At 41.4% G+C, this 27,789-nt stretch overlaps 1 protein-coding gene across 5 annotated transcripts in view; it reads left to right on the top strand.

Moving 5' to 3' along the window:
* Window positions 1–27,789, top strand: part of SLC37A3 (solute carrier family 37 member 3) — an 82,855-nt gene that overhangs the window by 6,580 nt on the left and 48,486 nt on the right. For 4 of the 5 annotated variants that reach the window (XM_041753420.1, XM_041753419.1, XM_041753417.1 and 1 more), the window contains exons 2-7: window positions 3,871–4,032; window positions 5,628–5,736; window positions 12,963–13,055; window positions 16,915–16,998; window positions 19,618–19,763; window positions 26,009–26,105. In XM_041753420.1, coding sequence (XP_041609354.1) covers window positions 3,944–4,032; window positions 5,628–5,736; window positions 12,963–13,055; window positions 16,915–16,998; window positions 19,618–19,763; window positions 26,009–26,105 — 618 coding nt within the window. In that variant the 5' untranslated portion in view covers window positions 3,871–3,943. Of the gene's footprint in view, window positions 1–3,870; window positions 4,033–5,627; window positions 5,737–12,962; window positions 13,056–16,914; window positions 16,999–17,903; window positions 18,030–19,617; window positions 19,764–26,008; window positions 26,106–27,789 lie in introns of those variants that run through there. The other variant, XM_041753421.1, reaches the window with a different exon arrangement.

Below are 27,789 nucleotides of genomic sequence, written 5' to 3'. Positions count from 1 at the left end.
AGGAGGAAGAGTTATCATGAGAAGAAAGATGACTCTCTCCTTGAAAGACCTCAGAGGATTCAGGGTCATCTGGGACAGGCCAGAGTCTGAGCAAAGAACCCTCCAAGGAGGGTGACCATCTGGAGTTTATTCACTGCATATCTAGATTTCCAGAGAGCAAGATAAGAAGGTTGGAGTGGGGTTGAGGTGGAGTCAGATGACGTGGGCATGGGGGAGTGAGATGCTTTCCGCTGCCATCTCCTTCCCTGCCGGTGCCATCTCCTTCCCCGCCGGCCTTCCCGTCCACTTCGTAGACTCTGTCTTCCAGCATTCCTGATACGAGGCAACCTGAAATCTTACTGTTGTGGGGTTGGAATGGTTTCTGAATATCTATAGAAAGCAATGGTTTTGGAATGGTTGCTACTCCAAGGCATTGCTTTACAAAGGGGAGATTGCCTTCTATTTCGATGTGTTACATGTGAAGCCAACTTTTTTTTTTTTTAAGATTTTATTTATTTATTCATGAGAGACACACACACACAGAGGCAGAGACACAGGCTCCCTGCAGGGAGCCCAATGTGGGACTCCATCCCAGGACCCTGGGATCACGACCTGAGCCAAAAGCAGATAGATGCTCAACCACTGAGCCACCCGGGTGCCCCGTGAAGCCATCTTTTATGTAACATTGATTACACAATGTGGAATGTTCCATTCTAGAAAAATACGTCCTATGGGTGATCTTCTAGGACTCAAAAAAGCTTCATTACAAATCAGATGAGCTAATGATTATCAACTTGTTTTCAAAAGTAGAACATGGCTCAGTGGTTCTGTATCCTTTTTGATGGCAAGGATCTTATTTTTAATAAGTTTATTTTAAAAAGCTAATTCTTGTTCTCATATAATAGCTGTATATTCAGTATCCATTGATTGAGAAAAGGCTAAATGGTAAGCTACTGTGAATTTAGAAATACTGAAGTGAATTTTTGTTTTATTAATTGTAATAGCATTTACAAACACTTGAAAAATGTTAGAGATTTGTTGTCTATTTAGAGCAGGAAAGAAAATGGCCTTCAGAAAGTAGGATGTGCTTGGTGGATTCAGACTTGGCGAAACTGTCAGTACTTCCCCAGGGTCGCCGAGCTCACAGATGATTAGAAATAGCTTCTGTGATGTAGGGAATATAGGTGCAAGGTATTATTATTATTATTATTATTATTATTATTATTATTATTATTTACTGTAATTATGTAGGACCAGATGGTATGATAGTATTCATTTTAAGTGCCATTCTGCCAACAGCAGGTGAATATTTGAAACTATTTTCCTGGTATAGTTATTAAGCCCTTTCTCTCCTGTCATTGTAGCTAAGGAAAAAGTGGTTTATTTAGAAATGAAATCCAGATGGTCTCAAACAGCTCCAGTCATGTAAAGTTATTAATGTAACTGCACGGCCTTGAAAGACACAACCATTATTGCCAAAGCGGTGTAATCCCAGTCTGCTGGAGCATACATTTTTGGAATTACTATTTTACCTGATAAATTACTTCACAAGTCGCAACCTTCCCTGAAGTATTCAGTACAGTGTTTGGAGGTGCAAATGTGTTCAATTCATAGAGCTACAGTTTACATAAAGCTTTGTTGTTCCACTGGGGTTTCATGTTTAATTTAGAGGATGGAGGTAAATTTAGCAGTGACACTAATAGCTCTCAGGTTTGTAACTTTCTGGAATCACAGACAGAAAGTTTATTTGTTACATTTTTGTAAGTGGAATCTTATTTTTTTTTTTTTTTTAAATCTTTTTTTTTTTTTTTAATTTTTATTTATTTATGATAGTCATACAGAGAGAGAGAGAGAGGCAGAGACACAGGCAGAGGGAGAAGCAGGCTCCATGCACCAGGAGCCTGATGTGGGATTCGATCCCGGGTCTCCAGGATCGCGCCCTGGGCCAAAGGCAGGCGCCAAACCGCTGCGCCACCCAGGGATCCCGTAAGTGGAATCTTAAAATCCTACTTGGCTCATTATTTTGTGACCATTTTCCAGGAAGAAAGATGAAATGAAATTAGCTACCTTCTACTGATGTGGGATTGATTAATCCCGGGCAGGTCAGTGGCTAAAATTAGTTTCTCAATACCTTACATACACTGTTGAGTCTCATAACTCTCAGAAGAGATAGGCCGTTTCATAGATGATTGTCGGTGATTCATAAAGATTGACTTGTCCAAGGGCTTACAGCCAGTAAATGAAACAGCTATAATGTTTATATAATTTTAACTACCTCAACTTTGTACCTTTTATCTGCAAGTTTCAGGAATGGTCTTTTGTCTGGGTCTGTCAGCATTTAAGGTTTAGCTACATCTACCAAGCTGTGGCTAGTGAAGACATGTGTATAGGGATGCCTGGGTGGCTCAGCGATTGAGCATCTGCCTTTGGCTCAGGGCGTGGTCCCGGGATCTGGGATCGAGTCCCGCATCGGGCTCCTTGCGGGAAGCCTGTTTCTCCCTCTGTCTGTCTCTGCCTCTCTCTCTGTCTCTCATGAATAAATAAATAAATAACATCTTTTAAACAAAACAAAAAACATGAGTATAATAGCAGTTACAATGAAAAGTCAGCAGTTACTGACTGAGTGCAGTCTTGAAAGCAAAGCCCTGTGATTTGCTAATTTTAGTACTGGAAGTTCTTAAGTTTGTCTCCTACCTTGACTATTGTAGCATACAGGTCATTTTGACAATTTATTTTTTCCTAATACAAGTTATAGGACTTTTCCAATGCTGTGGGTATTTTACTTTTTTTTTTTTTTTTTTAAGATTTTATTTATTTACTTGGAGATGTAGCCAACCATCCCACATACAAACGGATAAGAAAATCTAATAGATGGCTTTTTTTTTTTTTAAAGATTTTATTTATTTATTCATGAGAGACACAGAGAGGCAGAGACACAGGCAGAGGGAGAAACAGGCTCCATGCAGGGAGCCCGATGTGGGACTCGATCCTGGGTTTCCAGGATCACACCCTGGGCTGAAGGCAGGTGCTAAACTGCTGAGCTACCGGGTCTGCCCAAGATGGCTTTCTATTAGGATGTAATCTTTTGTCAAGAATTTTTCTTTTTAAGGACTTATTTATTTATTTACTTTTAAAAAAGATTTTATTTATTTATTCTTGAGAGGCAGAGAGAGGCAGAGACACAGGCAGTGGGAGAAGCAGGCTCCATGCAGGGAGCCTGATGTGGGACTCGATCCCAGGACTCCAGGATCATGCCCTGAGCTACAGGCAGACACTCAACTGCTGAGCCACCTAGGTGTCCTGTTATTATTATTTTTATTTTTTTAAATTTTTAAAATTTAAAATTTAAAATTTAAAATTTTTATTTTTTTAAAGATTTTATTTGTTTATTCATGAGAGAGAGAGAGAGAGAGACAGAGACACAGGCAGAGGGAGAAGCAGGCTCCATGCAAGGAGCCTGACATGGGACTCAATCCTGGGACTCTAGGATCCCGCTCTGGACCGAAGGCGGCGCTAAACCGCTGAGTCACCTGGGCTGCCCTGTTGTTATTATTTTTTTAGTATTTTATTTATTTATTTGAGAGAGAAATAAGGAAAAGGGCATGAGCAAGGGGGAGATGGGGAAGTAGGCTCCCTGAGCCTCATGCAGGGCTTGATCCCAAGACTCCAGGATCATGACCTGAGCTAAAGGCAGGTGCTTAACTGACTGAGCCACCCAGGTGCCCGTAAGGGCTTGTTATAGACATAATTATCAATCTAGTTTTCTGGTGTCTGCTAGCCCATGTGATTTTTTTCAAGGCCTGATCATATGCTGACTGGTCTAAGTCTAAAGCAGTTTTTGGATAGACTACTTATTTTAAGTAATGTTGGTAATGCATTTTGTCTTTGCAGAAAGAAGAAATGATGTAAATAATTCACTGTCCAAACTTTAAGGTCGGAGGTGAGAAGGAAGGTCAGGAAGACTATGGCCTGGCCAAATATTTTTCAAAGAGGAACTCTGTTCTCCCGGTTCAGTCATCATCATGTTGTTGTGTTCCTGCTTACCTTCTTCAGGTATGTTTGTTGCTCAAACTGTTCTCTCGTGTTTTTTGGTTTTGTCTGTTTGAGGGGGCTAGTCGTTGGCACGGCAAGTGTTTAGTGCAGTGATTGGCATGGCTTGTGACATAGGCTAGTTATTCTTTCTGTTTTGCTCTCTGGTACCTCTCAGTAGTTTTCAGGGCCATTTTGCCCAAGTTTGGCAATGTCTGGAGGCATTTTTGGTTGTCACCATGGGGGAAGGAGTGCCACTTGCAGTGGGTACAGACTAGGGATGCTGCTGTAGCTCCTACAATGCACAGGCTAGCCTCCCACAATAGAGAATTTGGGAGGCCTAAAATGTCAGCAGGGCCATGATTGAGAAACCCTGGCTTAATATAGTGTTTTATTTATTAAAACCAGGAGCTTGAGAACAAAGGGCATACATATTCAGGGAATGCCCTGTGCTTCCTTGAACAGTAAGGTATGAGACACTTGTGAGGATGGGACTCCTGGGTGGCTCAGTGGTTGAGCATCTGCCTTCGGCTCAGGTCATGATCCGGGAGTCCTGGGATCGAGTTCCACATCGGCCTCCCCACAGGGAGTCTGCTTCTCCCACTGCCTCTGTTTCTGTCTATGTCTCTGTGTCTCTCATGAATAAATAAAATATTTTTTTTTAATATTTTATTTATTCATGAGAGACACACAGAGAGAGGCAGAGACAAAGGCAGAGCAAAGGGAGAAGCAGGCTCCACGTGGGGAGCCCGATGTGGGACTCGATCCCAGGAGCACGAGATCATGCCCTGGGCTGAAGGCAGATGCTCAACCTGCTGAGCCACCTAGGCGTCCCAATAAAATCTTTTAAAAAAAATAAAAAAAAAAAGAGACAGTTGTGAGGAGTTCTAGTGACTCCTGTGAGATCCCAAGTGCTAGCATGACTGAAGGATTATCCATGTTTATGATTCTGTAGCCCTCAGTGGCTCTTACTTTAGAGGTCCATAGATGCCACAAACCAGGCTGTTTGGTTTTAGGAGCCGTGTTACTTATAACCTTGTGACGCAACTATTTTGATTATTTCTTCTAGGTAGATTTTGTTTACTATTAATCTTTATTGAAGGCACCTCAAGTGATGTGATTTGATTGTTTTAAGGCAGAAACTAGGAAATGGTTGGTTCTCTAATGCTGTAAGAGTTGATAGGTAATTTTGGATGCTGGCTTTAGGGATATCCATTCTTGATGCATGAAAGAAGGCATCAATAGGAAAAGACAGGACTCCAGAGAAAGCTACTTAATGGGTAATGCATTGATGGGCCAACCGTTTCTAAAGACTTAAAATTTTTTATAGAACTGCAACCATGATTTAGAGTAGGTTGGGATCAGTCCTGTAACAGTCCTGTGCCTAAGTGGAGGGATAAGTTATGAGTGGACACAGGGGCTCATGTTGAAGAAGACTGGTTAATTTTTTCTTTTGCTTGGCAGAGACTGTTTCAATTGATCTCATAAAGCAGTACTTTTTTTTTTTTTTAAGAGGAGAATTCAAAAATTGAATAAAACACATGGGACTATACCCAGGATTTTATTGAATGCCATTTTCTTTGCTATTCATTCAGCCATATTTCTTTTCTCTTTTGCAGTTATTCGTTGCTCCATGCATCAAGAAAAACTTTTAGCAATGTCAAAGTCAGTATCTCTAAGCAGTGGACCCCAAGTGCTTTTAACAAGTCAATTAACCTGCCTGTAGAGGTAAGCAGAGCAAAGTGCCAGGAAGGGAGCTGTGCCCATCCCCTAAATTCCTCTTAAGGTCTTCTATTTTGTTTCATTCATCTGCTTAGGACTCTGAGATGGCTGTTTCCTGTGGCATAAAACCCAAACTGTTCTGCTTGATTTCTTAGCTTGCCCCGACTCAGGCCTGTTTTACACTTCATCCAGCTTCTTTTTCACTGTTTTGAAGTGACATATTTCTGGGAAGGTGGTTTTTTGAGTTTCCTAGGTATCTGTACTCATTTCTGCCTTTGAGATTTTGTTCATTTTCTTTTGTATGCTCTTTTGCTTTCTTTCCACCCACATAAATCTTGCTTTTTCCCTTTGTGGCAAGATAAAATATCACTTTTTCTTATTTTTAAGTAATCTCTATATCCATCCTGGGGCTTAGACTAGTGACCCTGAGACCAAGAGGTGTGTGCTCTACTGACTGAGCCAGCCAGATGCCCCTAAAATACCGCTTTTTCTGTCAAGTTTTTTCCCACCTTCCACTGATTTTTTCCTCCTTCTGAATGGTGTATACCATGTATTACATAGTTTAATGTCTCAGTGTTTACATAGTTGCCATTTGTTTCATTTGTTTGTATGCTGCTTAAGAGTCTAGAAGTCGGAGTGTGTATCCACTTCCTTGGTTTCATTATGGGTCAGGTGAATTCTTTGATGACAGCTTGGAATGGAGATGCTGTTCTTTGCAATATGCTATTTTGGGGGCACCTGGGTAGCTCAGTGGTTGAGCATCTGCCTTTGGCTCAGGTCCTGGGATCAAGTCCACATAGGGCTCCCCACAGGGAGCCTGCTTCTCCCTCTGTCTGTGTCTCTGCCTCTCTCTCTGTGTCTCTTGTGAAAAAATAAATAAAATCTTAAAAAAAAAAAAGTCAATACACAAGTCCAGTCCACTCATTCTTTACCACACTCCTTGAGTTCTACTTATGTGGAATTATTCACACATATTAATATTCTTGGCATGTCTTATTGTTTTTGTTTTTTTTTTTTTCAAAGATTTTATTCATTTGAGACAGAGAGAGAGGATAAGCTGGGGGAGGGACAAAGGCAGAGGGAGAACAGACTCTCTGCTGAGTGGGCAACCCAACATGGGGCATGATCCCAGGATCCTAGGATCATGACCTGAGCCGAAGTCAGACCCTTAACCAACTGAGCCACCCAGGTGTCTCAGCATGTCTTATTTTCTTAACATATTTTTCCTCTATTTGGATCAATTAAAAGCTCAAAGAGATCTGACGGTTATAGGCATATCCCCTCAAAATGTAATTAAGTTATTCAGTCAAGTGCTTATTAGGGGTCTATCTTGCATCGACACTGTTTGAGGCAGTGAGGATACAAAAAAAAAAAAAAAGCCTACAGAGACGATTAAAAGAAAAAAGAGCCTGTCCTCATAGAACTGACGTTCTGTTGAAGATGCTCTTGTATAATTTTTCTTCCCCTCCCCCTATTTTTAAAGTTTTTTTTTTTTTTTTTTTTTTTAGTAATCTCTGCACCCAACGTAGAGCTCAAACTTACGACCCTGAGATCAAGAGTTGCATGCTCTCCCGACTGAGCCAGTCAGGCAACTCTCTATACAATTTTTCTTGAATTTAAATTATCAGGAACTTTTAAAAGGAAGGATGTTAAGAATGGAAGGCTAGGTTTCACACTGAGTCTTGACTAGTGTTGTGTGCACAGTGAGACATCTTAAATGATCAAACCTTCAAGACGGAGTGGCCTTAAAAGGGATCAGGTGCTCTAATCTCTCAGCCAGAATGGAATTTTGTCACTATTGAAAGATGATCACTAAACTGCTTTAACACTTGGAGGAAGTTCTTTCTTGTATTGAGGGAAAAGTATTCTGCTGTTTAATTTCTATCTTGGGTTTTCTTCTGAGCCACGCATAGTAATTGATTCCTGCTGCATGACAGCCTGCTGAATATTCAAAGCAAACCTGTCTCCCTAAGTTTCTCTCATTGAGGCCAAACATCCCTGGCTCCTTCAATTGTAGTGTAGCGACACTGTGCCCTAAATGTGGTACTGCAGGTACAGTCTGACTAGTATACAGAACAGTCGGATTTCTGTTAGGCACTGAGTTTCTGGTTGTATTACCTAAGGCTGCCTTTGTTTTTTAGGTAATTGAGTTGAGGGTTCCCAGGACCACCCCTAGGTTGAGATGATTCACTAAAAGGACTCACAGGACTCAGCTTATAGTCCTACTCACAGCTATGGTTTATTCCAGTGAAAGGATACAGAGTAAAATCAGCAAAGGGGAAAAAAAGCAAAAAGCATACAGGCTGAGGTTTGGAGGAAGCCAGGTGCATTTCCAAGAGTGCTTTTTTGGTGGAGTCACACAGGATGGATGTAATTCTTCCAGCAACAAGTTGTGACAACATGGGTGGAATATTGTCTACCAGGGAAAGTTATTAGAGACTCAGTGCCCAGGGTTTTTATTGGGACTTGTTATGTAGGCACTGTGCCTGGCACATAAAAAAATTCCAGACTCCCAGAAGGAAAGCAGGTTTAGCATAAACCACATTGTTTGTACAAATAGTTTAGGTACAGTGAACCACTCTTAGCAGGGAAGGGTGGGAACCCTTCCTAGATCCCAATTCCCAGATGCCAGCTAGGGGCCAACCTTACAAGTAGGCCTTATTAGGGAGAACAGTCTTGGGCCTGCTGTGTTAACTCTTTCCTGCCAGTAACTATGTCACATTAGTAGCTCTTAGGGGACTTGCATTCACTTTCTGCTTAGATGTTTATTTACTCTAACTGCTGCTAAAATAGGTTTCACATTTGGTTTTTCAGAACCATGGATTAAGTAGTTTGGATGGATTGGTTATATAGAGGTCAAGTTGAGACTGATCCTGGAGATCTTTGTATTTCTGTCTCTGCCATCACCGACAGCAGTGCTGACCTTCTGTTCCTTTCCTTAGACTTTAAGGTCTGGGTTTCTTCCTGCCTGAAGCCTGCTGTTGGGAGTGGGGCCCCTAGGGCCATGTGTGCCTTTCACTCTTCCTATGTTTCTCAGTCTGTAACTGTCAACCCTGGCCTCCCTTTGACACTTGCTTTCTTGTCCAAAGTGGGAAGAGTTCTTAGAACTGGAAGTTTGTGTAAAAGTTTCTGAAAGATACTTTGCTCATGTATTGTTAAACATTTCTTCCTTTCCTTTCCTTTCTTTCCTTTTCTTTTCCTTTCTTTCCTTTTCTTTTCTTTCTTTTTTCTTTTCTTTCTTTTTTCTTTTCTTTTCTTTCTTCTCTTCTCCTTTCCTTTCCTGTCCTGTCCTGTCCTGAACAGTATCTCAAAAATTACTTACGATAGCTTTCTTTTTTTTTTTTTAAATAATTTCTATCTTTTTTTTTTTTTTAATTTTTTATTTATTTATGATAGTCACAGAGAGAGAGAGAGAGAGAGAGAGGCAGAGACACAGGCAGAGGGAGAAGCAGGCTCCATGCACCGGGAGCCTGACGTGGGATTCGATCCCGGGTCTCCAGGATCGCGCCCTGGGCCAAAGGTAGGCGCCAAACCGCTGCGCCACCCAGGGATCCCAGCTTTCTTTTTTATGCATAGATATCTTAGGTATCTTATGAAAAGAATTAAGCGCACCCAGTCTTTTTACCTTGAGAGTTTATAATGAATCCTGGTGATTCGCACAAACATTGTAAGCAGTCAGTGAACATAACATGAAATCTCTGTTTAGAGATAATAAGGAAGTAACAGTTATGTTTGACAGGTCAGGCAACTTGATTGAAAACTGTAAACAAAACTTTGTTCACTAAACTAAAAAGTCTTTTCTTTTTTTTTTTTTTTTTTTAATTTTTTTTTTTTTTAAAGTCTTTTCTTTATCAGACAGTGTGATCCTTCCGTGAGGATAGTGTAGGGAGCCTACCCTGTCCAGGAGAGGGAAATGGGATTGAGGGTGTCCTCAACATTCTGCTTCAAGCTCATCCACAGCCTGTCTTCCCCCAGTGGGACCTCACGGAAACCGATACCACTCTATTCACTGTAGGCAGAGAACAGAGCCCTGGACCATAGGTCAGCATTAGCTCATCCTCTGCTCACCACTTCGGGAAGCTCTCCCCCAAGGTCTCCACCCCATGCCTCGCCCTCACTCTGTGATAAACATTCTCGCTCAGGAAACCCACAGGGTCACTGATGGTCTGTGCACGCAATTTCATGCTTCCAGGAAGTGCCTCATTGTGCAGCTGCTCTAGTGGGTTACTGCAGCCCTGCCTTCCACCCGCCCCCCCACACGAGAAAACCCCACACACGTACAAACCTCTGGGTTCTCACCATCATTGCACATACAAGCAGGCCAGCTTAAGCCACTGCACGGTGTGGGGTTTCAGCGTGTTAAGTCATCTTGTCAGTGACTTTTGTCAAACACTGGATCCTTCACTCTGTATACACAGATCATTTCTCACTGACTAGTGTTCTCATCTTGATCTGACTTCTATTATTGAAGTAGATTTTCTTTTCTAGGCTTTTTCTGTCATCCTATTTATTGTATCTTTCTGTTAGTCCTACTTTGTTTTTTAAGTTTTGAGGTTTTGTTTTCTACTTGTTTAGCAAGCCATCAAAAGTATATTTCAGCTGAATTCTGGCAGTGAAGCAGAAGAAAGCTGTTTTAAAATCTGTCAGTTCTTATGAAGGCCACACCTGCAGGGAGTTTTGGTGGCCTCTTGAGAGAGTACAGAAAAATTCTAGAAACTTCTGAGGAGCTGCTTAGGGCCACTGTCTCTAGCTCACATTGGTGTGTGCCTGACAGGGCTTAGTTCTGGGGCCTGATGAGCCTCAGGGCCAAAGATTGTGGTCTGAGGGAAAATGTGGCAAAGTAAGTCTAAGTGGAGAACTTTAGGGTCCCACTTGGTGCACTGAAATACTGATCAATCTTAGGTCTGTATACAGGGTCTTATCATGACGGCAGTATCTGAGATGTTAAAGGAGCGAGACCAGTGCTGTAAGCCACACAGAAATGAGTCCCAATCCTTTAGAATCACACTAATATATATTTTATGATTTGGGGATTTTACTTTCTGTTAAAGTTTTTTTTTAAATTGCTGACTGTGATTTTCTTCTTAACATTCTTTTTTTTTTTCTTAACATTCTAAAGTCAGAATTTCTTTTCTGTAACAACTCATCTCAGAAATCATTTATTCCAGTAATTCTCTAAATTTTTGCTCTGAGGAGCCCAAAGAGCTTTTGGTTATGTGGGTTTATATTTTTAGATACTTATTGTTTTAGAAATTAAAACTGAGAAACTGAAAAAAATACATCAGTTTTCAACAGTGAAAAGGGGAGGTGTGCCTGGGTGGCTCAGTTGATTAAGTGTCTGATTTTTTTTTTTTTTTAATAATTTTTAAAAAAGGATTTTATTTATTTATTCAGAAGAGACACACAGAGAGAGGCAGAGACACAGGCAGAGGGAGAAGGAGGCTCCCTGTGTGGAGCCCAATGTGGGACTCAATTCCAGGACACCGGGATCACGACCGGAGCCAAAGGCAGACGCTCAACCACTGAGCACCCAGTTGCCCAAGTGTCTGACTCTTGATTTTAGCTCAGGTCATGATCTTAGGGTTGTGGGATGGAGCCCCATATCGGCCACCCCACCCAGTGGGGAGTCTGCTTGAGATTCTCTCTCCATCATCTTCTGCCCCTCCCCCCATGCTCTCTCTCAAATAAATAATAAAATCTTTAAAAAATACATTGGCTTTGTAAATAAATTAAGTAAACCAATAATGTGTTTTTTTTCTTTTTTCTTTTTTTTTTAACCAATAATGTGTTAACATAAATAGCATTTTATGAAAAATGATATTTCTAGACAAAAAAAAATCACTTCATGAGGAGAATGGCATTAATTTACATTTTTGCAAATCTCAAGTCTGGCTTAATAGATGATAGCAGATTTTCATGTCTGCTTCTGAATTCAGTCTCTTGCAACATGATCCTTTGAACTGTATAAAGAGAATTTGACCTTTGACAGATACATAGTAGGAAGGGGAGAAGTATTTTAATAGCCTTTCCAGTTAATTGTGGGCATTCATCTTTGATACTACACCAGAATTTGACAAGTGGCAATTTTTTAAAGGTTAGTTGCCATGTGGAATCTGAAACTGTATCAATTAACTTTTTATACCCTTATATTAAGATCCATTTGTCTGTTTTTACTTTGAATGGATTTTGAAGTGACAGACTTATTTCGTTCTTTTTTGAGGAAATATGTGCCAGATACCCAAAACTGAATAACTATAGCTTGTCTGTCAGTCATTCTTTCAAGTAAAAAACAGCATCCTCGCTTGCACTTCACACAGCTTCACGAGTGCTTTCCCTCAAGACAGCTGTGGCTCTTTGGTATGCTGCGTGTGGATGCACATCAGTGTGCTCAGGGGCCAGATTTAATCAAATTAATATTTTTTTACTGCTTGGGGCACCTGGGTGGCTCAGTGTTTGAGTGTCTGCCTTTGGCTTAGGTTGTGATCCCGGGATCCTGGGATCGCGTCTCGCTTTGGGCTCATCACAGGGAGCCTGCTTCTCCTTCTGCCTATGTCTCTGCCTCTCTCTCTGTGTCTCTCATGAATAAATAAATAAAATCTTATAAAAACAAACATTTTACTGCTTGAGAAAAAAATATTTTAAAAATATTTTAATTTAATTTGAGAGAGTGTTTGTGAGTGGGAGTGGGTTAGAGGGAGAGGGATAAGCAGACTCCTCACTGAGCATGGAGCATGGGGCTCAATCTCATGACCCTGAGATCATGACCTGAGCTGAACTGAGCCACCCAGGTGCCTCACTACTCAACAAAGATTTATTCAGCATCTAGCATGTACCAAGGATGTTCTTAAGTGAAATTGGCTTTTTTTTTTAAAACTGTGAGTGTGGCAATAAATACAGTGCTTATTATTTTTAAATACAGTGATTAATAGTATGATTTTGTGTAACTGCCTTGACTCCTGCTGAGTCATAGTTTTACCCATTACTGCTTTTGTCCCATCAATGGAAAAGTTAAAGGGAAAAAACATAACATTTTAGCATTGTGCAAATAGCTTTGAGCTTGCAGACCTTTTTGCACGTGTGTTTCCTTATCTAGAGTGCCAATTTCCTCTGTTCAACCTCCCCTCGATTCTGTGAGGGTGGGTAGAGAGGCTCTAGGTAAAGGGGCTTTGAGAAATGGGAAGGACTGGCAGGTAGCAGCGGGGACTAACGTGATTCTTACTGTGTTGCTGTAGATCTGGAGCAGCAACCATTTGTTTCCCAGCGCAGAGGAAGCCACACTTTTCCTTGGGACACTGGATACTATTTTCCTCTTCTCTTATGCTGTGGTAAGTTTCAGAATTTGGGGGTTTTAGGTTGAGGAAAGATGTAAATGGAAATGACTCCAAACCTTGTGAAGTTCATAAGGGATTCTAGAATTTGTTGACAGAGGAGAGTTCAACATTGCTGAAGTTTATATTCTTTGTCATTCCCATCTATCCATCCGTCCATCCATCCATCCATCCACCCATTTATCTGTCTATTTGACAAATATTTACTGAACACCTAGCATGTGCCAGGTACTTTTCTAGTCTGTGAGAGTTCATCAACACAGGAAAAATCCGTAGCTTTATAAAACTTACCTTCTTGAAGTGGGATCTAAGGAAGACAGACAGTAATACAATTTTATACAGAAGCAAACAGTACAGTTGAAGGAGGTAGATGCTGGGGAGAAAAAAAAGCAGGAAATGGGGTCTAAAGAGCGCTGAGTGGTAGTCGTAATTTAGGTAGGATGGCTGGGAAGGACCTCAGGTAGGAGGCGATATTTGAGCAAAGACCTGAAGTAGGTAAGTGAGGTCAGGGTGAGTAGTACAGAGTGATGGGAAATGAGGCTAGAAAAGGTGTGGGACTCAGACCTTTAGGGTTTTTGGTCCTTTTGTTGGGGCTTTGGCCTTGAGTGAGATGGGAGCCCTGAAAGGTTTTGCACAGAGGAGTGCCAGGATCTGCCCTGTGTTTGGACAGGCCCACTTGCTGTCCCAGGAGACTAGACCAAAGGGCAGAGGCAGAAACAGGGAGATAGGTTAGGCTGTTCCAATTTTGAGGTGAAGGATGATGGTGGTTTAGATCCAGGAGTAACAGAAATGGGAAGAAGTAGGTTTTGTGTTTTATTTTTTTTTAATTTTTTTTATTTTAAAATATTTTATTTATTTATTGAGACACACACACACACACACACACACACACACACACACACACAGAGGCAGAGAGAGAAGCAGGCTCCATACAGAGAACCCGCTGTGGGACTTGATCCTGGGTCTCCAGGATCACACCCTAGGCTGCAGGCGGCGCTAAACTGCTGTGCCACCGGGGCTGCCCGGTTTTGTGTTTTGAAGGTAGAACCAATAATTCTTTTTCCTGTTAAATGTGGAGTATAAGAGAAAGAGAGGCCTTGAGGACAACTCTAGGGTGTTAGTATTATAACAGAATGGAAGACAATGGGAAGGGTAGGCTTGTGTTTGCTTCAGGAGCACGTATATTAAAATTGGGAAGGGTAGGCTTTGGGGAAAATGGCTTTTGGACATGTTACAGGTGAGATACCTATTCTTGCCTAAAGGATGAAGAACAGACACTTAGTTATGTATGGAGTCTGGAGTTCAAGGTAGAGGTTCAGGCCGGTGGTACAAATTTCAGAGTCCTTGGCATAGAAATACTTTTCAGAGTTACAAGACTGATCATCAAGGGAGCAGGTGGGGATAGTATGACAGGTGTGACAGCTGAGTCGTGGGGCTTCCTGTACTTAGAGGCAGGGGACATGAGAAATAGGCAAGCAGTGAAGGGGGACAACTATGGAATAGTGGTGTCCCAGGAACCATGCCAGCATGGGGGGAAAAGAGGTGCTCATTGTCTGTCCGAGGTAGTCACCTTGGATAGGGATCTCTGTCTGGTGGTAGGGAGCAAGTGTGGTGGCTGCTGAGTTAAGGCTGTGGGAAGTGGTGGCTGCCACTGGACCCCTGCACTGTGAATGGTCCTCCCTTTCTTCCCACTGTTTGATTTCCTCTTGTGAAGATGTCTACAGTTATTAAAAAGCTTTTTTTTTAAAAAAAGGTTTATATATTTGAGAGAGAGAGAGAGAGAGAACAAGAGAGAGAGCATGTACACAAGCAAGCAGGGGGAAGGGCAGAAGGAGAGGGAGAGAATGCAGACTCCCTGGGACATGAGATCTCCCAGCACTGAGACCACGACCTGAGCTGAAATCAAGAGACAGACACTTAAGGGACTGAACCACCTAGGTGCTTTGTAAAGAAACCTTTTAATTAGTGATATCCAGGTGATGGGAAATACCTGGTGGAAGTTCCAAAGTGTTCTCTGAATCTTTATTTGGACAGTTATTGGAATATCTTTTCTTCAAAGAGGAAGCTTGTAGAAACAATTGGAGCAGACCTTAGATCATTTAGCCATGCTCCTCACCCTGGGCGTTGTGTTTTTGTTTTTGGTTTTTTTTTTTTAAGATTTTATTTACTCATGAGAGACACCGAGAGAGAGAGAGAGAGAGAGAGAGAGAGGCAGAGACATAGGCAGAGGGAGAAGCAGGCTCCCTGCAGGGAGTCTGATGCGGGACTTGATCCCAGGACTCCAGGATCATGCCCTGAGCTGAAGGCAGATGCTTAACCACTTAGCCACCCAGGCACCTGTACCCTGGACGTTTTCTGTATGACATCCCAGTGTATGGTCATTCGACTTTGGCTGGAGCACTGGCAGTGGTGCCTCGCTGCGAGCCTTTTATGGAATGTCTTAAGAAGCCATGTATAGTCTAGTGCAAAGACCAGCTCTACCACTGTCAACTAGCTGTAGGAAACTTGGTTTTGAAATGAAATTTAACCTTATTCTGATCTTTACTTTTCTCTTCTATAGAGTTGTGATAATACTTATCCCAAGGATTAAGTAGGTTTAGGAGATAAAAAGTGCCATGGAACATCAGTGATCATATTTCTTTGTATTGAGCCACATGTCCTTTTGGAGCTTTCTAGGCATCACGCAGGCATTTGGAACACCACAGGATGAATTGATTCTCTAATCTGAAACACTGAGATTTTCTTCACCTCCTTTACTCTATTTAGCATAAGGCACGTGAGTGGCAGCTGTAGAATGAAGAATTGAAAGCTTATAGGTGCTTCTTTTGAGGTAGTGACAGGTAGACCATAATGAGACCTTCAATCTAAATTTTCTCTAATGTAGAGATCGACAGTTTACCAGAAACACTTGTATCTGGATTTAGGTTTTCCGTGAAGACATTTGTTCATTTTACATACTTATGGAAGAAACCTGGTGTATTGCCATGGGCTCTTTAGTGTGCCTGGCTGCCATGACCCAGGTTTTTATTTCCTGCCACTGAGAGGAGAGCAGAAGGCAGAACATTTGTACCATTCTTCAACTAATTACTGTCTTTGTGTCCTTACTCTCCCTGCCTTGTGAGGTCATGAAACCCAAGGGTCAGATTAAATAGGCAGTGCCTGTGCCCCAGAAACTGCTGTGGTACAGGACATGTTGTAACACATCTTGACTCAGGATGCAAATGGCTAACTAAGGGCAGCCCCCCTGGGAGTGCAGATAACTGATCTTTTTTTTTTTTTTTTAAGATTTTATTTATTTATTCATGAGAGACACGGAGAGAGAGAGAGAGAGAGAGGCAGAGACACAGGCAGAGGGAGAAGCAGGCTCCATGCAGGGAGCCCGATGTAGGACTTGATTCCGGATCTTGGGGTCACACCCTGACCCAAAGGCAGGTGCCCAACCACTGAGCTACCCAGGTGTCCCAGATAACTGATCTTTAAGTTAATCTGTTCTAGAAAATGAAATATATTCGTGGGCTTGTTTTATTAATTAATATTCTTGGTTTTGTTTTATTTGTTTTGATTTTTGCTTTTCCAGTCTCCTTATAGACAGTGAGGGGGATTTGCTTTTGGTAGACTCAAAGTTTAGCCTAGATTACAGTATTGTGGTGCGTGAGTTTGTTTACAGTATAATGTGCAGAAGTGCACTGTCATTTTATGAAACATTTTTGAAACTGAGACGGCTAGTCTGGGCATAAGAATGAAGTTTAATTTTGAGTCATGTCAGTGTTTTATTTCCCTCACTTGGTTTGCAACGCATCTTCCCTTTTTCAGGCTGTGTTATTCAGAGCTGTGAAATAAAATGCTTTATTTTTAGGGCCTTTTCATCAGTGGAATTGTTGGAGATCGGCTTAATTTACGATGGGTTCTATCTTTTGGCATGTGCTCTTCTGCACTAGTGGTAAGTTGAAAGGTATTATTTTATCATCATCATTATCATCATCATCATCATCATCATCATCATCATCATCATCTTGGTTGGGTATTTTAGAATCCAAGTACTCCTCCCGCCCATTTCTATACGTAGAATAGAAAAGTAAAATCAATATTCAATTTTTTAATACCTCGTGTGCCTTTTCAGTTAGGGGAATCTTTTTATATTTATTTATTTATTTAATTTCTAAAAAATTTATAAAAGATTTTATTGACTTATTCATGAGAGACACAGAGAGAGAGAGAGACAGAGACACAAGCAGAGGGAGAAGCGGGCTCCATGCAGGGAGCCCAACGTGGGACTTGATCCCGGGTCTCTAGGATCACGCCCTGGGCCGAAGGTGGTGCTAAACCGCTGAGCCACCCAGGTTGCCCATAGGGGAATCTTTTTAAAGTGAGATTTGGATCGTGTCCCTTTTATGATTCAGTCACCACCAGAGCCATGCATAAATAGTATACATGCTGCCTGAATTGAACACAGAAGCCAAGCATAAATAGCATGGCATTCGGTGCTCTTGAGAACCGGGTTGTGTCCTGCCTTGACAGTCCCGTCTGTCACTATGCTTTACCAGTTGGCTCTGGCCAAACTGTTTTCCATGGTCCCTGTGCCTTTCTGCCTCACTCTGTTTGTTTTTGCCTTTCCTGCCTTGAATGGCTCTCTTTTCAGCTCTCCATAGTCTAGCTCAATGTCGCCAGCAAGTTATTGGCCAAATGGCACTTCTTTCACGATGTCTTCCTTTACTGACCTCATTCGTTCCTGAAAGTAATCATTTCCTCTTCTGTGCTCCCCCGCCTGTATGTCTTTGAAGGCACTGACATCGTTGACTACTTAGTCCACTGATTTCTGTATCACTCTTGTTTTCCCTAGGAGTCAGTGGCATGGTGGTGGAGGTCACAGGTTTCTTAGACCTGGACTCCCTGGGTGTCAGTTCCTCACTTGCCATTTCCTGGGATGATTGCTGTGTGCTTCATCCTCCTTGTTTGAATGCCTCCCCCCAGGTTGGTAGGGAAGGTTATGTGGGTTTCTGTGTGTGAGGCATGTGGAAAAAATGCCCTGGATAATTAAGTACTAGAGAGGGCCAATCCACATTTGATGCATCTTTTTTTGTTTCCTAGCTCCTAGTGAGGAGTTTTTATTGGTTGAATGAAAGCATGGCATTCAGTTAGTCACAGTTTTATTTATTTATTTTATTTTATTTTTTTTATTTTTTATTTTTTTATTTTTTTATTTTTTTTTAGTCACAGTTTTATTATTGTTTTCCAGTATCTGCCATTTGAGAGATTGAAGCACTTTACTTACATTTACAGCCCTCTTACCCACACATATATACGCATTGCTTTAATCTTTTTTTTTTTTTTTAAGATTTTGTTCGTTTGATAGATTCAGCACAAGCAGGGGGAGTGGCAGGCCGAGGGAGAAGGAGAAGCAGGTTTCCCACTGAGCAGGAAGCCCATCCCAGGACCCTGGGATCATGATCTGAGCCGAAGGCAGATGCTTAACTGACTGAGCCACTCAGGCGCCCCTATACATATTGTTTTAAAACCTGCATACGTTTTTGCTTTTTTTTTTTTTTTTCACGTTTTTTGAAAAATTGAAGTATGTGCATAAACTCACCCTTCTTGGTGTGTAGTTCTGAGTTTTGACAAAGGAGTATAGTTCTGTAACCACTGCTCCTCCTCCCCCCTCCCCCAGCCTCTATCAATCACTGACCATTTTTCTGTCCTCCTAATAGTTGTGCTGATTCCAGAATGGAATCATACAGTATGGTACGTACTATTTTTTTTAAAAAAATATTTTATTTATTTATTTATGAGAGACAGAGAGAGAGAGGCAGAGACACAGGCAGAGGGAGAAGAAGGCTCCATGCAGGGAGCCCGACATGGGTCTCAATCCTGGGACCCCAGGATTGCGCCCTGGGCCAAAGGCAGGCGCTAAACCGCTGAGCCAGCCACCCAGGGATCCCTGGTACATACTATTTTTAACCCATGCAAAATATTCCAAAAGTAACTTCGACTACTGATAAAATGTCCACTTGAGCAAAATGCCACCCCCCCACAGTGGTGACTTGATGAATGCTTCTGAATTCTTGAGCAGATCACAGGTTACACTGGTTGTCTCGGCAGCTGCAGGAATGATCATAGCTGGCGCTTCCTGGTCCCCACAGTGTGTGGGGCACTGCCCTGACTGAATTTATGTACACGACTTCAATCAGCCCCCATAGTAGTCCTCCACACACACACGGGTCTGAGGACGAGATAACAGCAAGAGTTGTCTAATGAAGTTGAACAATGAGCATTTAACTTCTTAGAGCTAAAAATACAAGTCAATTTATTGACAAAGTCAATAAAAGTTCATTAATGAACTTTGTGTTGATTGACATCCCTGGTCAGTGGTGGCACTTGGGTCTTGTCTTATTCACCTGGGGCTGCTCAGAGTAGGAGCATCTGAAAAGTTGGCACATGTCTCTTTGGCCCTACACCTTTGGGCATGTTTCTTCATGCACAGATGTCATTGCAGTTGGCATTTTAGTGTCCTAAAAGTGTCTGTGGATGTCACATGTTCCTTTTTCTTCCCTTCGTATCCTAGGTGTTTGTCTTTGGCACTGTCACAGAATGGCTGCATTTCTACAACAAGGGACTCTACTGCTGCCTGTGGATTGTAAATGGCCTGCTGCAGTCTACTGGTTGGCCCTGTGTGGTTGCTGTTATGGGTAACTGGTTTGGAAAAGCTGGGTATGCCACTCTCTTCCTCTTTGATTTCTCTTTTTAAGTGGTTTATTTATTTATTTATTTATTTATTTATTTATTTATTTATTTTAAAAAAGATTTTATTTATTTTTTCAAGTGAGACACAGAGAGAGGCAGAGAAATAGGCAGAGGGAGGAGAAGCAGGCTCCATGCAGGGAGCCCGATGTGGGACTCGATCCTGGAATTCAGGAGGCAAAGGCCTCAACTGCTGAGCCAACCAGGTGTCCCTTTAAGTGTTTTGGTTTTTTTTAAAGATTTTATTTATTGATGAGAGACACACACACAGAGAGAGAGGCAGAGACACAGGCAGAGGAAGAAGCAGGCTCCATGCAGGGAGCCCGACGTGGGACTCGATCCCAGGTCTCTAGGATCACGCCCTGGGCTGAAGGCAGCACTAAACCTCTGAGCCACCCGGGCTTCCCCCTTTGAGTGGTTTTAATATCAGGTGATTCAGACTTGTCATCAGTTAACTCCATCTTTTCAACACTACCCACCTCTTCTATTTTAGAAAGTTGAGAAAAAGCTTCACTTTGGAGGGTATTGGAAAAGGTGTGGACTTGAAGGGTGTAGGCCGGTGATGCATGTTCTTATTTATTTTCATTTATTTTTTTTTTAGAGAGAGAATGCACGTGAGCTGGGGGAGGAGAGAGAGAATTTTTTTTTTTTAAGATTTTTATTCATTCATGAGAGACACAGGGAGAGAGAGAGAGAGGCAGAGACACAGGCAGAGGGAGAAGCAGGCTCTAAACCGCTGAGCCACCCAGAGAGAGAGAATCTTAAGCAGGCTCCATATCCAATATGGAGCCTGATGTGGGGCTCAATCTCACTACCTTGAGATCATGACCTGAAATCAAGAGTCAACCTTAACTGACTGGGCCACCCAGGTGTCCCAGTGAGGCACATTCTTTTTTTTTTTTTTTTTTTTTTTAAAGTTTTTATTTATTCATGAGAAATACAGTGTGGGATGGGGGCAGAGACACAGGCAGAGGGAGAAGCAGGCTCCATGCAGAGAGCTCGATGTGGGACTCGATCCCGGGACCCCACGATCATGCCCTGGGCTGAAGGCAGGCGCTAAACTGGTGAGCCATCTGGGGATCCCTAGGCACATTCTTAATACTCTGCTGGTCATGGTCAGATTTTGAGTGTGGCTAAGGCAGTAAGTACATCTCAAAAATCTTCCCTTAACAGAACATAAGTCATGTAGCATCCTGTCATGTGTCTTCCTGTGGGTTTTTCCTTCCCTTCCCTTTGTTTGAGACTCAGTGGTCTAATTTTATCTTCTTACATTAAAGATGAATAAATTGAGGTAAAAAATTATCTATGGGACTTGCCTAAGATCACATAACGAGGATGCCTGGGTGGCTTAGTGGTTGAGCATTTGCCTTTGGCTCAGGTCATGATCCTGAGGTCCTGGGATTGAGTCCCGCATCAGGCTCCCCACAGGGAGCCTGTTTCTCCCTCTGCCTATGTCTCTGCCTCTCTCTGTATGTTCTCATGAATAAATAAGATCACGTAACAAAGACTCTAATACGGTACAGATGAAGAATGCCAAACTTTGGGGCTTGAAAGCTCAAATTGGACATCTTTTCCCCAAACCTTCAAGTAGTTGACAGATCATATGTGAGTTCATGTGTGATACAGGCCACGGCATGAGAATGGAACCTGCTACAGCATCTTCTGGGCTGCTAGGAAGAAGAGCCGTACTTCATTTATAGGATGGAAAATAAGTCGAGATTCTCAAAGATTTGGCTTTGCTGTTTGCCATTTTTGGTGACATTCTGATTTCAAGAGTATTATTAATTTGGATTTCTTTAATTTGTCCTGGGTAAATATATATTGTGAGATACACATTTATCTCATCTATGGTTTGGTCTTTTTTATCTGCTTACTCTTTTACCATAAACTAGTGTATGAAACAGACATTATCTACCCACTGAGTGATCAGTGCATGCTCTACCTGGCTCCCCTCAGGTTTCCAGCCTCCTCGGTTTTCACATTGGGAGTCATGATGCCTGCTGGCTAATGATCTGTAACATCATGAAAGTTCACCCATGAAATGTCGTATGGGTAGAATAAGTACTACTTAATGAGCATACTCTGATTGTACTTTAGTGTGCTGTGGTTTCTATTGAATTCTAACTCTAGCGTTACTCGTTTAACAATTGATTTTAAGAGGGGCTTGTTCCCATGTGATACTTTAGGTTTTTTTTGGAGTAGGTGATGCTATCTGCTCATGTGCTGTTTATATTTATCAAGGTTTTCTTTTTTTAAAGATTTTATTTATTTATTCATGAGAGGGATCCCTGGGTGGCGCAGCGGTTTGGCACCTGCCTTTGGCCCAGGGCGCAATCCTGGAGACCCGGGATCGAATCCCACGTCAGGCTCCCGGTGCATGGAGCCTGCTTCTCCCTCTGCCTGTATCTCTGCCTCTCTCTCTCTCTCTGTGTGTGACTATCATAAATAAAAAAAAAAAAAAAAAAAAAAAATTAAAAAAATTATTTATTCATGAGAGACAGAGAGAGAGAGACAGAGAGGCAGAGACATAGGCAGAGGGAGAAGCAGGCTCCCTGTGTGTGAGTTTATGTGTGAGGAGCCCGATGTGGGACTTGATCCTGGGACTCCAGGATCACGCCCTGAGCCTAAGGTAGACGCTCAACCGCTGAGCCACCCAGGCGTCTGTTCCTTTATTAAGATTTTTTTTTTTTTTTTTTATTATTAAGATTTTTAAAGTAATTTTTTTCATTTGTGATTTTGAAAATTATACAAAGGCTTCTTGTTTTTTTTGTGGACAAACCAGATAATATAAATGAACAAAGAGAAATAAAGGTAAAAGCATTTGAAATCGTATCACTCAAGGGTAATCACTTTGGCACTTTTTTTTAAAAAACAGATTTTACTAATTTATATGCAAGAGAGATAGCGTGAGAGTGGGGAGAAGCAGAAGGAGAGGGAGAGGGACAAGCAGATTCGCTGCTGAGCATGGAACCAGACATGGGGCTCAATACCAGGACCTCAAGATCAAGATTTGAGCCAAAATCAAGACTTCAACGAGTTTCTTCTAAAATCGTGTCCTTGGGGCCCCCTGGGTGGCTCAGTTGGTTAAGCATCTGCCTTTGATCCCAGGGTCCTGGGATTGAGCTCTGTGTTTGGCTCCACGCCCAGCAAGGAGCCTGCTTCTTCCTCTATCTCTGCTGCTCCCTCTGCTGCTCTTCCTGCATGTGCCCTGCTCTCTCTCAAATAAACAAATAAATAAATTAAACTGAAAAAAGAAAAAAAAATCAAATCAAATCATGTTTTTGGTCTGCCAGTGTTATTCAGAGCCTGACCTTCTAACTCTTTCCCCAGCACCCTCTTGCTAGGTTTTATGTATTTTAGAGAAAGAGGGCAGGCATTTGAGCCCTGGGGAAAACACAGATTATCTAGTCCAAATGGTTTTCCAAGTAGACAAAATTGGGGCCCCAGGGAATTAAGGGATAGGTTGAAGACATTGCTTAGAAACCTGTTTTTTTTTTTTTTTTTTTAATTTTTTTTTTTAAATTTTTTATTTATTTATGATAGTCACAGAGAGAGAGAGAGGCAGAGACACAGGCAGAGGGAGAAGCAGGCTCCATGCACTGGGAGCCCGACGTGGGATTCGATCCTGGGTCTCCAGGATCGCGCCCTGGGCTAAAGGCAGGCGCCAAACTGCTGCGCCACCCAGGGATCCCGCTTAGAAACCTGTTAACCTTGGATGAATCATGCCCCTTTATCAGGGTCATAGTTTTTATTTTTATTTTTTTAAAGGATTTTATTTGTAAGTCATCTCTATGCCTAGTGTGGGGTTCACACTCACAACCCCAAGATCAGGAGTCTCACACTTCACTGACTGAGCGGGCCAGGCGCACCCAGGGTCATAGTTTTTAAAAGCAGGTGTAGACTAGGTAACATTAACATTAACATGTACTCTCGTGTAGCACCAAGCCCTTTCGCATGTAACACTGCGCTCAGTGCTTTGAGGAGCAGAACATGTTCCAATGAGCCTGAGCTGTGACTGGCTTGAGATTGCACAGCTGGAAGTGGCAGAGCTAGGACATTTGAACAAACTATTATTCACTTTACTGGGTTGTCTTCCTGTTGGTTTCTCAGACTTCTGTCTCCATGAGGTTATAAAAATGTTTAAGAAGCTAAAAAATCTAGACCTAACACAGTATGTTATTAATAGAGGGGTGCCTGGCTGGCTCAGTCAGAAAAGCATGTGACTCTTGATCTCAAGGTTGTGAGTTCAAGCCCCATGTTGGGGCTTGTAAAGATTTAAGTAAAGATTTTACTTAAAATCTTAAAAAAAATTAGCTCCTCTTTCTTTCACCAGCCCTACTGCCATTGCCTATGTTCAGAGCTAATCATTTTTCTCCAGGACTATTGTAATAGCTAGTTTTCCTTCTACTAGATTATTTGCTCATCCTTTTTTTCCCTCTCTCTTTTTTTAATGGCTTTATTAAGGTATGTAATGAACTGTGTGCATTTAAGATGTATCATTTGATGAGTTTCAGCCTGCATACACCCTGAAAACCACCATCACAGTTAAGAAAATGTAGACATCTCCATCACCCCTAAGTTTCCTCATGCCCTTTGGTGATTCCTCTCCTTCACCCCTCCTGCTCCCTTCTCCCTCCCTCCCATTGCCATTTCCAGGCAACTGTTCATCTGTTTTCTGTCAGTTTAGATTAGTTTGAATTTTCTAAAATCTTACATAAATAGAATCATATAGTATACACTGTTTCTTGTCTGCTTTCATTCAGTATGATTATTCTGAGATCTAGTATTCATCCCTTTTTATTTTTTATTTATTTAAAATGTTTTTTATTTATTTATTCATGAGAGATGCAGAGAGAGAGAGGCAGGAACACAGGCAGAGGGAGAAGCAGGCTCCTCCCAGGTAGCCCGATGCAGGACTCGATCCCAGACCCTGGGATTACACCCTGAGCCGAAGGCAGACGCCTAATCGTCCACCCAGTCATCCCAATTTGTCCTTTTTTATAGCTGAGTAGTAATCTATGGTATCACAATTTATCTTTTCACCTGTTGGTGAACATTTGGGTTGTCATCAGTTTTTGGTCATTAAAATAAAGCTCCTGTGAACAGTTTGTGTACAAATCTTTGTATGAACAAATGCTTTCATTTTCCTTGGATGAATATGTCAAAGTAGAATGGCTGGATCATAGGTGTGTATTTATCTTTTTAAGAAACCAATGGTCTCTTCCAAAGTGGTTTTACCATTTTACATTCCCATCAGCAGAATGTAAGGGTTCTAGCTGCTATGTATTTTTGCCAACACAACATGTATGTGTAGTCTTTTTCATTTCAAGTTATCCTCATAGGTATGTAGTGATAGTGATACATCATCAGTTTTAATTTGCATTTCTCTAATGTCTGATGATGTTGAATATCTTTTTTGTGTTGTTGTTGTTGAATATCTTTTTACGTGCTTATTTGCATCATGTTTTTGTGTGCATGAAGCCTCTTTTTCATCTACAACCTTTTGAGATGGTTGTAGATTCACACTCTTTAACATTATATTGGATTTTTTTTTTAAGATTTAGAAATTTCTGTAAAGGAATCTCTACACCCAACATGTAGGCTTGAACTTACAACCTAGAGATCAAGTGTTGCATGCTCCACCTACTGAGCCAGCTGGGGCCCCTGGAATGCTTGTTTTTGTATTATTGAGGGCTCTTTTTTTTTTTTTTTTAAGATTTTATTCATTTGTTTGAGAGAATGAGACAGAGATAGCAAGAGAGAGCAGAAGCAGGAAGGAAAAGGAGAAGCAGGCCCCCCTGCAGAGCAGGGAGCCCAACATGGGGCTTGATCCCCATGACCCGAGCTGAAGGCAGTTGCTTAACTGACTGAGACACTCAGGCACCCCATGTATTACTGAATTTTGAGAGTTCTTTATATTCCAAATGTGAGACTTTTATTAGATAAGCAATATGCAAATATTTCTTCCTAGTCTGTGGCTTACTTTTAAAATTCTCTTAACAGTGTCTTGTGATGTGCCCGAAATTGAGGTTTAGTTTAATATCTTAAAGTAACCTGATATTTTGTCATTTGAGTTTACTTTAAAAAAATTTTTAATATAGAATGTTTATTCTTTGGAATGTGAACTTTCACTGTTTTGGCCATTTTGTATTTGAACTGCACCTGAATTCCTTCTGATTCTGTTGTTTTTTGTTTTTCACTGTTCTCTGTCTTAGACGAGGAGTTGTATTTGGTCTCTGGAGTGCCTGTGCTTCAGTGGGCAATATTTTGGGAGCATGCCTAGCATCTTCTGTTCTGCAATATGGTTATGAGGTAAGTATGTCCTTCTAGTTCTTTCTTGAGTATATATAATATGTTTTGTCTTTGGAAGCAATACTGTGGCTATCTAAAACTATGTAGGGCTGTGTTTGGTCGGACAAGGCTTATGTTAAAAAAGAACAAACGTTTGATAAATTCAAACACAGAAGTTATTCATGGGAAAAATGCCCAAGTCTGAAGACAGTATAATCAATTGGGAAAAAAGTATCTGTAACTCATGTTATAGATCAAGAGCTAATCTCCCTCATATATAAAGAGTACATGCAAATTAATAAGAAGACCAACAATATATAGAAAGAAAGGTAAGGGATTTGAATGTGTAGTTCATGAAAAAGGAATAGATATGGCTTTGAAATATATGACAGGATATTCCACTTCATTTGTAACTTACCTATTCATTTAGTAAATATGTATCACGGTTCTCTAAGTGCCCCTACGCAGTAGAGAATAGAGCACTGGCCAAAAAAGAAAAATCTCTGCTCTTATGGAGCTTAGGTGTTAGTTGGTGGACAAATGTGAGTTAAAACTACACTGTAAAAAAGAAAGAAAAAGACAAGAAAGAAACTATGCTGTATACTTACATTGGTAAGAATCTATAAATTTTGATAGCATTTTGTGTTTATAAGGATGTGAACAAACAAGCACTGACCCCTCTTGGAGTCACTCTAAAACTATCAAAATTACACCTGCTCTGTCCCAGCTGTTCCACCCACAGGACTTAATCCCACAGATGAATATACTTCCACATGTACAAAGTGATGTATCTATATGGTTATTTCAACATTGTTTGTAAGAGCAAAAAATTGATAACAAATGTGAACCAAAAGGGAGATACAGTAAGACACATGTGTGAGGAAGGTGGCATAACTTTGAAGTGGAATTTGGAAGCTCTCAGGGTCCTGATAGGGAAAGTTCTCAATGGTTTTTAGGTGAAGAAAGCCAGGGTGTGGAACAGTGTGTACTGAATGATGCCATTTCTGTAGGGAGGAAGAATCAGAGTATAGATTTGTATTGGCCTGTATATTTCTAAAACAGTCTCTTGGGGAGTAGAAATCAAATAACAACAATGGTTATATGCTGGTAAAATGGGATGAGAGAAGAAGTAGGATGAGAAAAAGTGGATGAGAGAAGTAGGAGGGAGAGCTTTTACTACCCATCAACTTTTTGTTGCTTGGATCATATGAAAGTGTTATTCTAAAACCTAAATAGGGAAGTTGCTCTTTTAAAACATAGGTAAATCTTTAAATAGTTTACCAAGTGTTTGGTCTCAGAAGAATTTTGGTTGAGTTAGGCTCAATGGGAAGGAAATCTTTTCTCTGTTCTTGGTCACCTTTATTCTAGGCTTCCTGGCTTCTCATCTGAATTGTGCCAATTGGCTCAGATGGGAATTTTGGTTCAGCCCGCATGCTGCTCCCAGATATGATTTCTGGAAACACTCATTTTGTCACTGTCTTTCCCAGAAATGTAGACCACCTGTCCACATCAGGCTCCATTCTCTACTAAAAATAATTCAGCTAATGTTGTCTGGCTTTTGAGGTTCTTTCATCTTGATCTCTCATTTTTCCTAGCGGTTTTATTTCCTGCTGCCCCTTAGCAGAGGCCCTCCACTTTGACCATGCAGGAGGCTTTCTCTCATTCCCACCCTGTCCCTTTGCTTAGGTCATGCTGGGATGGACCA

The sequence above is a fragment of the Vulpes lagopus genome, chromosome 4 (assembly GCF_018345385.1).
Source record: "Vulpes lagopus strain Blue_001 chromosome 4, ASM1834538v1, whole genome shotgun sequence".
Lineage (NCBI taxonomy): Eukaryota > Metazoa > Chordata > Mammalia > Carnivora > Canidae > Vulpes > Vulpes lagopus.
The sequence above is the reverse complement of the archived record's forward strand: the minus strand, read 5'-3'. Positions and strand labels throughout refer to the sequence as shown.